Source organism: Carassius gibelio, chromosome B8 (genome assembly GCF_023724105.1).
Source record: "Carassius gibelio isolate Cgi1373 ecotype wild population from Czech Republic chromosome B8, carGib1.2-hapl.c, whole genome shotgun sequence".
NCBI lineage: Eukaryota > Metazoa > Chordata > Actinopteri > Cypriniformes > Cyprinidae > Carassius > Carassius gibelio.
This window is the reverse complement of record NC_068403.1, coordinates 18,942,632-18,956,762: the sequence shown is the minus strand read 5'-3', so window position 1 is coordinate 18,956,762 and position 14,131 is coordinate 18,942,632. Positions and strand designations below refer to the sequence as shown.

The following is a 14,131-nucleotide window of genomic DNA, read 5'->3' as shown; positions in this document are numbered from 1 at the left end:
GAGGGTTAAAGACGCTGCATTCAATTTTATCTTTAGATGGTCAATTTAGATTTCAAATTCAATATTGATTTTAGAACTGTTGAAATTATTTACTGCATGTAACGCAAGTACTTTATAAGTAACTGTAATTAAATTACAGTAATCCCTTACTTTTTCAGTGGATATGTAATTTAATTACAGTAAAGCGTTACTTAATAATGCATTACATCAACACTGACTGAGAATACTGTCTATTCAATAAATGCAGTAGTGACAAAATACCAAACATGGGTTCTGACCTTTCTTTGCGGTCTCCATCTCCTCTTCAGTCCAGCGAGAACTTTCATTCATCTCCAGATTAGCTAAAATGTAGAGAGAAGAAGAATGTCATATAACATGAAATAATAACGAAGTCTCTATAATGAAATTCAGCGTCCATCTTGGTAACAACCCAGGTTGCAGTTTTCGGTTTCGGTTTGTAAGTGCAGCTTCTATCTACACAAGTAGAAGAGATCAAAATCTCCAAAACTGTTTCAATAAAATAGTTACATATACAGATGCATCTTAATAAATTAGAATGTTGTGGAAAAGATCATTAGTTTCAGTAATTCAACTCACATTGTGAAACTCTTGTATTAAATTCAATGCACACAGATTGAAGTAGTTTAAATCTTTGTTTTTTTTTAATTGTGATGATTTTGGCTCACATTTAACAAAAATCCACCAATTCAATCTCAACAAATTAGAATACTTCATAAGACAGAACAAAAATAAACATTTTTAGTGAATTGTTGGCCTTCTGGAAAATATGTTCTCTTACTGTACACATACTCAATTCTTGGTAGGGGCTCCTTTTGCTTTAATTACTGCCTCATGTCAGTGTGGCATGGAGGTGATCAGTTTATGGCACTGCTGAGGTGGTATAGAAGCCCAGGTTTCTTTGACAGTGGCCTTCTGCTCATCTGCATTTTTTGGTCTCTTGTTTCTCATTTTCCTCTTGACAATGCCACATAGATTATCTATGGGGTTCAGGTCTGTTAAGTTTGCTGGCCAGTCAAGCACACCAACAGCATGGTCATTTAACCCACCTTTGGTGCTTTTGGCAGTGTGGGCAGGTGCCAAATCCTGCTGGAAAATGAAATCAGCATCTTCAAAAAGCTGGCCTGCAGAAGGAAGTGCTCCAAAAATTTTTGGAAAACGGGTACAGTGACTTTGGTTTTCAAAAAACACAATGGTCCAACACCAGCAGATGACATTGCACCCCAAATCTTCACAGACTGTGGAAACTTACTGAACTTAACACTTCAAGCAACCTGGGCTATGAGCTTCTCCACCCTTCCTCCAGACTCTAGGACCATGGTTTCCAAATTAAAAACAAAACTTGCTCTCATCTGAAAAGAGGACTTTGGACCACTGGGCAACAGTCCAGTTCCTCTTCTCCTTAACCCAGGTAAGATGTCTCTGACATTGTCTGTGGTTCAGGAGTGGCTTAAGAAGCGGAATACGACAAATGGAGCCAGATGGCTCTTGATGCCTTCACTTCAGCCTCAGTCCATTCCTTGTGAAGTTCACTCAAATTCTTGAATCGATTTTGCTTGACAATCCTCATAAAGCTGCGGTTTTCTCACTTGGTTGTGCATCTTTTTCTTCCACACTTCTTCCTTCCACTAAACTTTCTGTTAACATGCTTGGATACAGCACTCTTTGAGCAGTCAGCTTATTTGGCAATGAATGTTTGTGGCTTACCCTCCTTGTGAAGGGTGTCAATGATTGTCTTCTGGACCACTGTCAGATCAGCAGTCTTCCCCATGTTTGTGTAGCCAAGTGAAACAAATTGAGAGACCATTTTGGAGGCTCAGGAAACCTTTGCAGGTGTTTTGAGTTGATTAGTTTATTGGCATGTCACCATATCCTAATTTGTTGAGATAGTGAATTGGTGGGTTTTTGTTAAATTTGAGCCAATATCATCACAATTAAAAGAACCAAAGACTTAAACTACTTCAGTCTGTGTACACTGAATTTAATACACAAGTTTAATACGAAGGGGTATGAATTATCTCAGCATAAACCTGAAATAGGGGCAACACAGCTGCACGAGTGAACAATAAAACCCATAAATGTAAGCATTATTGGCATTAATAAAGATTTTAATGAAGAGTAATAATTTGTTTTATGTTACATTCAATCATGTGTTCATGTTTACGGCCATGTTATTCAAAGAACTGTTAGTAAAAAAAAAAACCCCAAAAAAAGGTCTAGTCCCCTTCAATAATTAGAAATTGGTGAAGTCCTGAAGGGGTATAAATAAGAATTGGGTTTGGGCCTAAATCTGACACATCTGACTGGTATAAAACTATGTTTTGTAACAAATCATGGAATAAAATCAACCAATCAATAAATAAAATGCAAGAGGTAGTCGACAACGAGTTGCATGTTTGTTGCATAATCCAATAATTTCTCTGGGCAAAATAATTAAATACTTGCCAAAACAAAAATCTTTACAAAATATAGTTTTTCAGACAGCATAGTACGGCCAAATCCAAAGGTGACACTGACACAACCAACGAGTGAAATGCCCGCACTCAGCTGTAAATTCATCATAGGTAAGGAGCAATGGCAATTCCCTGGCATTAGAATTTATCCGAGGACACGTCATGAACCGCCAAGCATTAGGCCTACATTTAAGTGAAAATGAATGGCAGGTAATATGCATCTTTTTGTTTGAAACGAAAAAAAAAAAAAATGCTGAGTTTTGTATAATTATAACACACTCTGAGGTTAACAGACAAAAACAAGAGGCAGAAAGCAGTTTTCTTTATTTTACAAAAGCTTTACAGTATTTAATGATGTTTTGCTTCTATCCGTATGACAAACCAGCATTGGTTATGACCATAAATTGTTAGTAACAGTTGGGAAAACAATGCAGTGATCACGTCGGTGCCTCACACGCACATACAACAAATTTGGTATTGCACCCTGTTCCTTGTCAAAATAAAATACAGTTAAAGAAACATAAAATGTTGCATTGCTCAATTTAAATAGTCTGTAGTAGTACAGTCTGTGCCGTTCAGTGTAGGGCTGTGCGATTAATTGAAATCGAAATAAAATCGCAATTTGAGTGTGCGCAATTTTTTAATCGCTTTATAGCATGATTTTCCACAGCCCGACCTCCTGCAGTATGTTATCTGAACCAATCAGGATGCAGCGCACCTAATGCAGAGCACAAGAACAGAGCAGACTGGGCATATGCCTAACTCCAGGTTCACACACTCTGTCTGTGATGTGTAGCCTTTTTTTTGAGCCCATGTTAACGGAACAGAACGTTCACATTGCATGCAGCAAAAAGATGAGAACAGAAAAGGTTATAAATAGAAATGTGCAAAAAGATTTAATATCTTGCGCATGAGCACAGAGAGAGTTGTGAGTGCACAGGACACAGGTTGAGCGAGAGGAGACACGTTTTAAGGCAGCGCGTATCTGAGCACGGGTTTTATTTTATTTATTATAATTTTTTGCCATATGTCTAGATTTTGTTTGACATCTTTACTTAGTGATTATTTTGACTTAAGTCTGTTCTAGAGACATGTTACAACTTTTTGATAAAGCTCTCATTGGTTTTCTTTTGGAAATATGTTTCAAATGTATACTGAATGCATTTATGACTGTAAAGCATGCCTGTGTGTGTCAAAATCATGATTTAAATCGAAATCGCGAAAAATTGATCAAAAAATCGTGATGGGTTTTTTGTCCATATCGTACAGCTCTAGTTCAGTGTGACCAGCAGCTCAATGCTGATATCGCCCATATGTGAAGGATGATGTTTTATGTCGATAATGCAAATGAAGAATGATGCCTATAGTTTACATAATAAATAATAGGTTAGCATCCAGATACTTCGCAAATATGTAAACATTTGGATTCGTGCATAATGAGAGAGGTAGGCTTCAGTTTCCTTTTTAAATTAATTTGTTTTGGCTTGATGCTTATATTTAGCCTAAATACAACTTTAGAAGATTTGCTGTGGAGACAAGGGAACTAAAATAGGCTAATTGTGTTGGTCATTTTGCTTTTATTTACCATTATTTTAGCCTACATTAATACTACATTATTCCTGAAATAGTTTTTGTCTTTCAAAATTAACACTTTTTCCATACGGAAATTTTATTTACATATGTTGAAACTTTTTGTATGGTTTTATTGCGTTGACTTTTTTCTTTTGTAAATCTATAAAAGAAGATGCTGTATTGGCTATGACTAAGAGAGATCATTCAAGATTGTCTTTATGATTTTCTTTGAGTACTTTATTATTATTATTATTATTATTATTATTATTATTATTATTATTATTATTTATTATTGGCAAAGAAAAAGTAAAAAAATAACATTCTTAACTGGAATGTTTTCTACTCAGAGGAACACAGGAACAGAAACTTTCAAATACTGATTCTGCTCGTAGTGAAACAATATTTGTTTTTTCTCTCGTTTAAAGCCCTGCTTTATACAACTGACCAATGTCGGTATCAAAATTGGCCAATAGTTGTTTGTTAAAATCAGTATTGGTAAAAAATAAATCATATTGGTGCAACCCTAGTTGCAAATTCATATCCATACTTTAAATTACTTAAAACTAAACCAAACAAAAAGCACAAACAGGCAAAGACAGAAACTCAAGGTAAAGTGACTTATGAAAATGACTCAAGCTCTTGTGACATTAGTAAAAGTTCAAGAGCTGCCACAGGCACTGTTTTGACCCTCATGCTGAAGTATAGGGGATGTTTTTGACTGAAGCACAATCAACATAAGTTCAAGAACATTCTTAGCCAAGCTAGATGAGCGCTAAACATCATGAAAAAGTGCATTTCAGAAAATGAATTGCCTTCTCATCGTAAAACCAGGGAACACTGTGACACTGGGGACAGATGGTTTCTACTCAACCATCAAAGTATTTGTACAGCATTTCATTATTGGGATCATTCTTGTTCTGTTGATATTGCAGTTAAAATGTCCTCAGATTTAGGGAAAACAGAAAAGGGAAGTTATAAAACTATAAGTGGGACAATGTTATACAATAAAAGGTTGTGCATGGTTAATTTGCAGAGCAAAACAAAGAACTCATTTGAACATGACCTCAGAGACCCACAAAAAAAGTAAATGGTATGCAAGTGTTTGCTTACCCAGCTCACTGCTTAGTGGTGAAGTGTTCTCTTCCTGCTCGTTGGTCATAGAGCGAGTGACTCGTCCTTTCCGGTGACCGCGGCTGTTTGCGGTCCGCCTGCCTTTAGCGGTTACAGGAGGCTCTTTCTCCTCTCCATCCTCACCAGAGGTGTCATCTCTGCAAGAACAAAAACGTATCATTATCATAGTCGAAACAAGCTCTTATCACAGCAAAATTACTCATACATCATGTTTGATTATGAGACAGACAGATAGATAACCGATAACACACACAACCTAAAAAAGCCCTATATGAATGTGAAAACACTGTGCAAATGCTGGCTCACTCGCTAGTGTATTCCCTTTCAGCTGTACAGCACAGCGTCAGGAAGTGGCTGTGGCATGAGCAGACCCTCATTTATCTTACCTGCACAATATCCATCTTGCAGATACAGTACTAAATATAGGAGCAGCAGCTGTGCCCGCAGGTTGTGAGGATCATGGGGGAGAAATCAGAGAAACGCACAGACTTGGCTTAATACACTCATTTAATGTATAGCTGGCCATGCTGAGGCATATACTGAGGCCTGTGTATTCGGGCCAGTGCTAATGTGCTCTAATCACACCCTGCAGTACTGCTGACTGCACAGGTTTAGTTTAGATTAATACATTGTTACCTGTACTTCCCTAGAGTATTTTAATATAGTGTGCACCTGTGAGTGACAGAAACTAACAACTCACTAAATTAGGCTGAAATGATAGAGAACCAGAATCTGTGCACAGCTATATTCAGTGAAATCTAAATGCTGTGTTCCCACATGGACCAGTCTATTATGTTGGTAATATTAATCAAATAACCATACTAAAAAGAAAAAGAGAAACCCGGTCTTTTTTGCTATTCATAATTTTAATATTAATTTAATTTAAAAGTGTATATATAAAAAAAAAAAAAATCTGGTATTGACAACTACAATTTTGGTATCATGACCACAGTTCTATCCTAAAGTCTGTAAACTCCAAACTGCTTAAAAGTGCTCTGAATCAGAGGACTTTAGCACGAGCACTGAGTGGCAAGTCAGCAGAATACTTTTTCCACCTGCCAGTTACATAACTGTGCCTTTGCTGTTTAAGCTGAATCACAGAGAAAAACAAGCTGTAAAGCCACAGGTTCAAAGCATTTGATGAGAGAAGATGCAAGGAAAAGAGAGAAAGATACTCACTTCATGCCGTCCTCTTTCTCATCTCCCTCTGCTTTGTCCTCCTCATGGTCTCCCTCCTTTTCTTTCTCCTTCTCGTCTTTCTCTTCCTGATTGTTGCGGTTCACCTGTTGCTGTGCCTGTTGATTATTCTGTGAATGCAGCCAATCAAAAGACAGCAAATTAAAACCAGTAAAAAAACACCACAATCCTGATTAAGTTGTAAAAAAATGTATCTATGACACCCTAGAACCAGGACATTGTTCTATAAATTTCTTTGTAAGGGGCAAAAAACAACAACTAATAATCATTAAAATAATATCACCCAGGCCTCACTTCTATGTGTCTGGGGTTTCCTTCACATAAGAAGTCCATTTTGAATTATGAGGCACCATAAACCATCTATTTTAGTCAGGAAAGAGAGAGTATGCACCACTACAACTACTACAAGAGGGAATTATGGATGACAGAAGGATGAAGGGGGAGGGGGACACAGACATAATCTGAGGGGACAGACGACGGACAGATCAATGAAGTGAAAGAGTGCAGGAATCTCAACATCTCCATGATCCGATTCTGCCTCAGAGCTTTTCATTTTGACAGACGGCACCTCGTATAACCTTACGCACACACATACGAGGATAGTCACAATACAGGATTCACTTTCAGCAAAATTTTCTTCCATGCAAACCAACTGATTCCAAAATAAATGTAATAAAATGTTTTTTCTTCTCTGAAACGGTAAAATTAAACATGTCTGCATCCACACACACTCAGTTATTCATGCACAGTTAAACACACATATACAGATGCACTCATCCAAACAATAACTGGCTTTCTGTTTTTCTGTCTCCCTTTTGTTCATGCTTTCTTTCACCCGTCAGGCTCATCCCACTGTATCCCTCGTTTTCTGTGTTTGTGGCACTGGCTGAGAGCGTTTTAATGCGAACCCATTAAGATCAGGCGATATTTAATGACCTGAGCAGAACCGCTCCAGCAGCAAAAGACCAGTAAAACAAATGTGTTTGAGCTCTGGGCTCATTATTCTATCAGCTTTTATTGAGCCTGCTATTATTGCAGGCAGTGCACAAACACACACACACACACAGAGCTCTCTTTCTAACAACTTCACCTCATGCTCTCGTGCTTTAAAACAAAACACAGACATTTCATACATTCACGATGCAACAGTTCCGTGACTCTCTCTGTGTGCGTGATCATCCTCACACACACATACAGAAATTAATGAGTGTGTAAGATCAGGAAAGAATCACTGCAGACTCCAACAGGGCACAGAGCTAGATAATTACTTCATATGGTTTGAGCTCACTTTGAGGAGTGCGCCTGTGATACTCATTAGAATTATGCTGATTTATTTTTAATAACACACTCTCATTAAAAAGAAAAGCCAAAATCACACCACGACTTTAAACACTATAATCATGAGGTATGTGCTGTAAATGAGGGGACAGATCCACAAGCAAATAAACAATGTTAATATAATTTAATGTAGCATAATGCCATTGTCAACATCCTTGAAAGTTTTCAGATCTTATGCTGCGTTCCATTCAACTCGGAAAGTCGGAATTCCAGCTTTCCACCAAAAGGAAACCACTTGATGGAGGACTTTCAATTTCAACGCTTGCAGAAACTTACTACTGATTTTGCAGAGCTGTTGGAGATGACATGCAAAAAGGCTGGACTTTAATAAGCCTGTTGATAATGTATAAAAAAAGCTTACATTTTCTTCTCTGTTGATAATCACTCACCTCAAAATAAATTACAGCACTGGCTTTGTGTTTCTTTAAACAACATTTTCCAAGTAGGAATCTCTCTCACTCAACTTTAAATGAAACGCCGCATTAAAATGTCAAAGGGCATGCTGGGAGATGTAGTCTCACGCTCACCTGGCTCCTGCCTCGGCGACGGTAGCTCCTGCGAACAATGTTCTTGTAGTTCTCATTCTTCTTAGTCAGGTAGTAGAACAGGACACACTCAGCCACTGTCTGTGAGCAGACACACACACACACACACACACTTCAAACCTTCCTCGTTCTGCTCATACACTCTGATCAGTTTCATGCACACCGCCTGCAGTGCAAACAATGCGATGAAGAGCATGGTATTAATAAAGACGCAGGTGTATACCTTTCTCTCCAGAAAGGAGGCTATCAGGGCAAAGTTTTTTGGGTGCTGGATAAACCTGCAATGAGGGAGAGGAGGAGCTGTTATACAGAGCAAACACAAAGTTCAAATGCTGTATGATCGTCTTTAGGTGACTTCTGTGAAGCGGATTTCTTTAGAATGTGTTGATTTCTCTGGTAAAGTTCCTCATTGGCTCATGCTTAAGAACTAGACTAGACAACATCTCTCTCTCACTTCCTATTGCTGCTGACCTCTGCGTCATGGTCCAGAACTTTACAAAGCCTCTGCCACTCAAACCAATATGACACAGTTTTAGTAGTGATGCACTGAAGTGTATTTCTTATTTAGCAAAACACCAAAAAAGCTTTTAACTAAATAAATTTAAAAAATCGTATTAGGTCGTATTTACAGGTGGTAAACCAGTCAACTTAATTTCTTTGGCAACAAGACACCACTGCTCGAAAAAACTAATTTTCTCTAGCATCCTTTTTGGTTAAAGTTAAGTGCGTTCACACAGCTGACATGTTGACCTGTTGTGACCTATTCATATTATGTACAAAATCGATGCTGACACAATCAACCAAAATTTGCAATCAGAGGAGCGCTAATAAATCATTTCAACCCTCTAAAGTATTTGCAGGTAAAATCCAGTCATTTCAATAGGAATCTATGCAGCTGGGAATTTTATGTGACAATTTAAAATGTTGACCGTTTGGTTTGAAATTGACTACTATCAACAGACAAATGTAGCTTTTTGCCGGCTAAATATTGCTAAAGTAACCTTAATACATTACATTTTGTTCTTTTCATCTTACATTTTGTACTCAGGGTAATTGATAATGACCTTGAATCTAAAATGTTTGACTAACAGCTTCTGTCTGAAAGCACTTTTAAAGCTTAAGAGCCTGTGGTCATTCTAAAACTGCATGTTTATTTCAGTTGCATGATCGTTTTAGTTTGACTGTAGAGAACTGGAGATGTGTATTCGAGCAGTCGTGCTTACATCAGCATCAGCACAGAGATGTAGATTTCAGCAGTTCACGTTTCACCTAGTGCTGCACCACTAGCCACCTATCGACACCACCACATGCACACAAACTGCTGAGCTCTCGAAAACCAGGAGAGCGTTTCTAAACCACACGCTGATACATTTTAGAACCAATTTCAGAACTCCTCATTACTTCACGCAGAATCAACATGCACATCAATGCAAAGAGGACAGAACGTACTTCTCACGGAAAGTGTCCTTCTCCTGTTCACTCCACATGTTCATGACCTGTCTGTCTTTGTAGACCTTCATGGGATCGTCCATCAGCCCATTCATGTTGATGAACTTTATCCTCTGCTGCTCGGCATCAAACAGCATGGGAGGAATCACAGCTAACTGACGCATCTGCTTCTCTGAGTTCTGCAGTGAGAGAGAAAGAGAGAGAGAGAGAGAGAGAGAGAGAGAGAGAGAGAGAGAGGAAGATGCAGTCACAAAACATGAAATGAAAATAAATATGCGACAAGAAACCGAGAAACAGTAAAGCCAAAAGCAAGGCAGAGACAGTCAGCAAATATGTGGCCACTGAATCTTATGTCTGTGTTTAGGAAGTGCATCAGCCACAAAACCCTACTTGTTGTGTAAGAGACCATTAGTTGTGAAGCCACTTTGATATTTGTGCACTTTTTCCAGACAGACACATAAACAATCCTTTTACATTCAGGAGTAGACTTATCTATTCAGTCTAGCAACGTTTTTCTCCAGAATTGTTATTGCAGTTTTGGTAACATATACACAACTGTCCATGTTTGGTGAGACTTTTACAATGTTTTTACAAAGTCTCATTTGTTTGATTTTGATAGTATTTTGTAAAATATTTTTTTTGCTGTCACTTAATTTAATGCATCCATGCTAAATAAAATTATTTCTTAAAAAAGATCTTACTAACTCAAAATATATAAAAGGTAGTGTATAATATATGATTTGACTGATATTTTATTAGCCAAAAAATGCTGCAAATGCATATCTTTAACTATATGTTGTCATATAAACAGACAGTCTGTGATAATGTCTGTGATAATGATTCCACAAAACAGTTTTTGCTTCATTCAAATAATCACAAAGTTCATTCAGTGAATGATTCAGATGATTTCAGACGGCTAACTTGTGAGCTGATTCATTAAAAGTTCACTGTATGTGAGTTAATCGTTCAATAATTAATGTTTTGAATGCAAAACACAATATGAAGAGATGTTTCTTGACATTAATTCATGCTACAATATTTTTAAAGCTCACAACATGGTCAAATGTGCTGTTCCATGGTGCTGTAGATTTGGGACTGAGAAGCAGTACAGGAAACAATGCATGAATGCCAACAGCACCCCTACCTCTTGCTCCGAGATGCCATCGATGATCTCAGAAACCTCATGTTCGCTGCGGGCTGCTGAGGCCAAACCCCCACCTCGCTGAGCCACTCTACTGTAGAGAAACACATATAAATACAGATATAAATACACTTATGAAACCACACGATCATGCAGATGTCTCCGAAGTTCAGGGCCACTCACTTCTGCATGCGCTCCTGCAGCTCCCTCTGTTTGCGGATCTCAGGAAACTGTTTTTCGTAATACTCCCGCACTTTGCTCTCTTTGGCTCTGCGGCGTGGGTTACTCTCAATGCGCTCAACTTTCTTCTCCCAGGCCTCCATTAGCTGGTCGTAGCGCTGGCAGAATTTCTGCTCCTGAGCACACAAGTCAGAACATAAAGGGTGAATATAAAAGTATTAAAATGATATGCTGCAGTGAATTCACCAAGAGAGGAAACATAAGAATGAAAGTAATTACTAAAAGCTAACAGTTCCGATCTAGTTTTTAACCACCGCACTATTCAATAACTACACACTTTCCTAACATTAAAATCCTCATCGGGATCCTATGGAAGGCTATCCTAGTTGGCCTAGTACTGAATAAACAAATGTGCTCAATATTCAGGCACTGCAAGCTGTGTTTTTATCTGTTCATTTGAGTGCTATCACTTACCCACTGTTTGCGAGCATGATTTCTTCTTTTGAAATACAGAATAAGCTTCTTCCTCATTGCCTGATTTCTGTAAAACAGGAATACATAATCAGCACAAAATGCTACCTCTAAACTTCAGATGTGGTGCATCTTTGCATATACAAGAGAAACCAAGTGTATGCATCAGTGAGCTTTTGTGCAAGAGAAAGCAAAGGCAAACAAATTTTGCAAAGGTCTAGGACCCTAGATATGACTTGGCTCCCTCCTTCAAAAAATCCTACAAAAGGGTCTTCTCTTCCAGCACTTTGCACAAACTGTATATTTATGCCTATATGTCGAGGGGAAATCGGCCTGGCATCATCTGCATTTGATGAGACACTGGTACACTTGGCAGGATCTCTTTGAGTCAGTGGTTTATGTTTGTACTTGTGCAAGTGAGATTAAGTGTATAGGTACAGAGGTGGCACTGCATTACACACCAGATGGCCAGCAAGATTAGCTGCTGTGCGAGACGCACTGGAACCTAGAATGCAGCCCAACGCCCATGATCTACCCACACATCAACTATTACACAAATATTTCCCACTGGTGCTGCTCAGGTTGATAAAAGACTCCTGAGAACAAAACCCTCAATTGTGTGTGATCAAAGAACAGCTGAAATACATATTATATCTTTCTCAAACACATTTTTGCATGTCTGTGAATTGTGAGGCCAAATGACCAAAAACACCACGGAATGACCGGAAGTAAGGGTTTTGTTAACCACAATAAATGAAGGTGTAATCACACTTGCAAAAGCAGATCCACTGTCACAGTACAGCTCACACCAAAGATGCTTTCTAACTCAGCAGCTTTCTGGTGATTATCACAGCAAATCTGACTAATTTGAACCCAGGTGAAATCTGCAAACTTTTCCATCCTTACGCAAAACTCCACATTGCTTGATCAATTAATAGTTAACCTTAATGCTGCAAAATGTGTTTATTGCAGCGGCGCAGTCACTGGTAAGATTGGATGTGCAAATGCCACTCATAACAACAACAACAACAAAAACACACTTTCTAGTTTGAATAAAATGCTAGTAGCAGGATTATAAAATGAATAGATGTGATGATGATCATTTGATAAAAGAGAGCGTGCCATACATTTGAGATCATTTTAATGACCACTGAACACGCCTCTTTACTTTATTTATTTATTTGACCGGGACAGTGTACATTAATTAACATTACAGTAAATGCACAAGAATTAGCCAAAAGGCTATTTTTCATCTGTTGTCCCTGGAGTTACTACATTTCTATTGCTTTCCATGTTGAATAACTTTCTGTCGTTTCTATTTGAATGTACTTTTAAAGTTTAAATCACATTAAAGGCATAATTTGTACATTATGAATAAATGATGATGCATTTATATACGGTCTTTTTTCATTGTCTTTTTGACAATTAATCAATCATCGATAATCATCCATTGTGTTTCTCTGTGTAGTCAAAATCATAATATTTCAATAATAGTCAAAATAGTCTTAAGCTGCATTATGCACAGTGCTGAGAACCAAAATTTACCATAAAAGATGATGAAACAAATTCTAAAAGGGAGGGACTAAATTAACAAACATTTAAGAAACTGTAATATTAGAATATTTATTGGGCTCTAATAGGGGTAGGCATTATGACCAAAAGCTTATATCACAATGAGTAATTTTATTTGCCAGTAACAATAATCACAATATAGGCCTAGTTATTTTTACTTTAAATATGGTCTTCAAAAATCTAAATTGGTGGTACGATAGAAAATTCACAATTCTTAACATCTCTGTCAGCATCACCAAAAAACTCAAGCTCACTTAAGACAAGTGAACTGACAAGAAACTAATTACAAGACAAAAACTACAGTAGAACAAATAAATAAGAAATGTTACACACATTGTACAAAGTAATCAAATGTATAAAAATACTGCTTACTCTCACTGTGTAAATTAAATATACATTTCTGTTTATTAAAGTTGCAATAGTGATTTAGTCAGGAGCATTGAGAGATTTTCTCTATTTTGTTGTTTGATTAACATGAATGACAGAGAGCAGGAACATTAGACTGCTGTCACTTTAAGAGCTGCCCGGATTCAATACACTGTTCCATGCGTTTATGAGGATACTTGCAAAGACAAACATTTTGACACACAAAAGTGTATTTAACTGTTCAAGGCCTATAAAGTTGCAAAATAATCCATTCAATGCTCCCGTGCTCCATGAGCACAGTCTTCACGCGTGCGCACCTCTCAGACAGCACTCAGAAACCATCTCTCAGACAGGGCTCACATATAAAGGAGGAAAAAGAATATAGTGAAACGAGTTCGCTTCACTGCTGATTGCATTTCAAGCGTAATTCAGCAATATCACATAATCATTATAAACTCTGCAGTAAAGGTGGTGGCAAATAAGCATGCTTTTAATTGTTTGAGCTACAGATCTCAGTCTCTCAGTGGATGGAGTAGTTTATGGTTCTGAATGAAACAATGAGAGATACAGAGAAGTATACTCACATCTTGATGTTCTCATGGTACTGCTTGGTATCAGACGGCTGGTTATACAAAGGCTGTAGGGGAGACAGATGAAAGCAGTGGAGTTCAGTTTCACACACACACACACACACCGCG

At 37.8% G+C, this 14,131-nt stretch overlaps 1 protein-coding gene across 2 annotated transcripts in view; it reads right to left on the bottom strand.

Annotated features, from left to right (window-relative positions):
• The window catches only part of LOC127964064 (nuclear receptor corepressor 2), a 116,895-nt gene that overhangs the window by 36,417 nt on the left and 66,347 nt on the right, over positions 1 to 14,131 (bottom strand). For both annotated transcript variants that reach the window (XM_052564214.1, XM_052564215.1), the window contains exons 8-17: positions 14,018 to 14,070; positions 11,499 to 11,565; positions 11,028 to 11,200; positions 10,848 to 10,938; positions 9,704 to 9,882; positions 8,478 to 8,532; positions 8,237 to 8,335; positions 6,354 to 6,481; positions 5,154 to 5,311; positions 279 to 341 (exon numbers count right to left, since the gene is read on the bottom strand). In XM_052564214.1, coding sequence (XP_052420174.1) covers positions 279 to 341; positions 5,154 to 5,311; positions 6,354 to 6,481; positions 8,237 to 8,335; positions 8,478 to 8,532; positions 9,704 to 9,882; positions 10,848 to 10,938; positions 11,028 to 11,200; positions 11,499 to 11,565; positions 14,018 to 14,070 — 1,066 coding nt within the window. The remainder of the gene's footprint in view (positions 1 to 278; positions 342 to 5,153; positions 5,312 to 6,353; positions 6,482 to 8,236; positions 8,336 to 8,477; positions 8,533 to 9,703; positions 9,883 to 10,847; positions 10,939 to 11,027; positions 11,201 to 11,498; positions 11,566 to 14,017; positions 14,071 to 14,131) is intronic.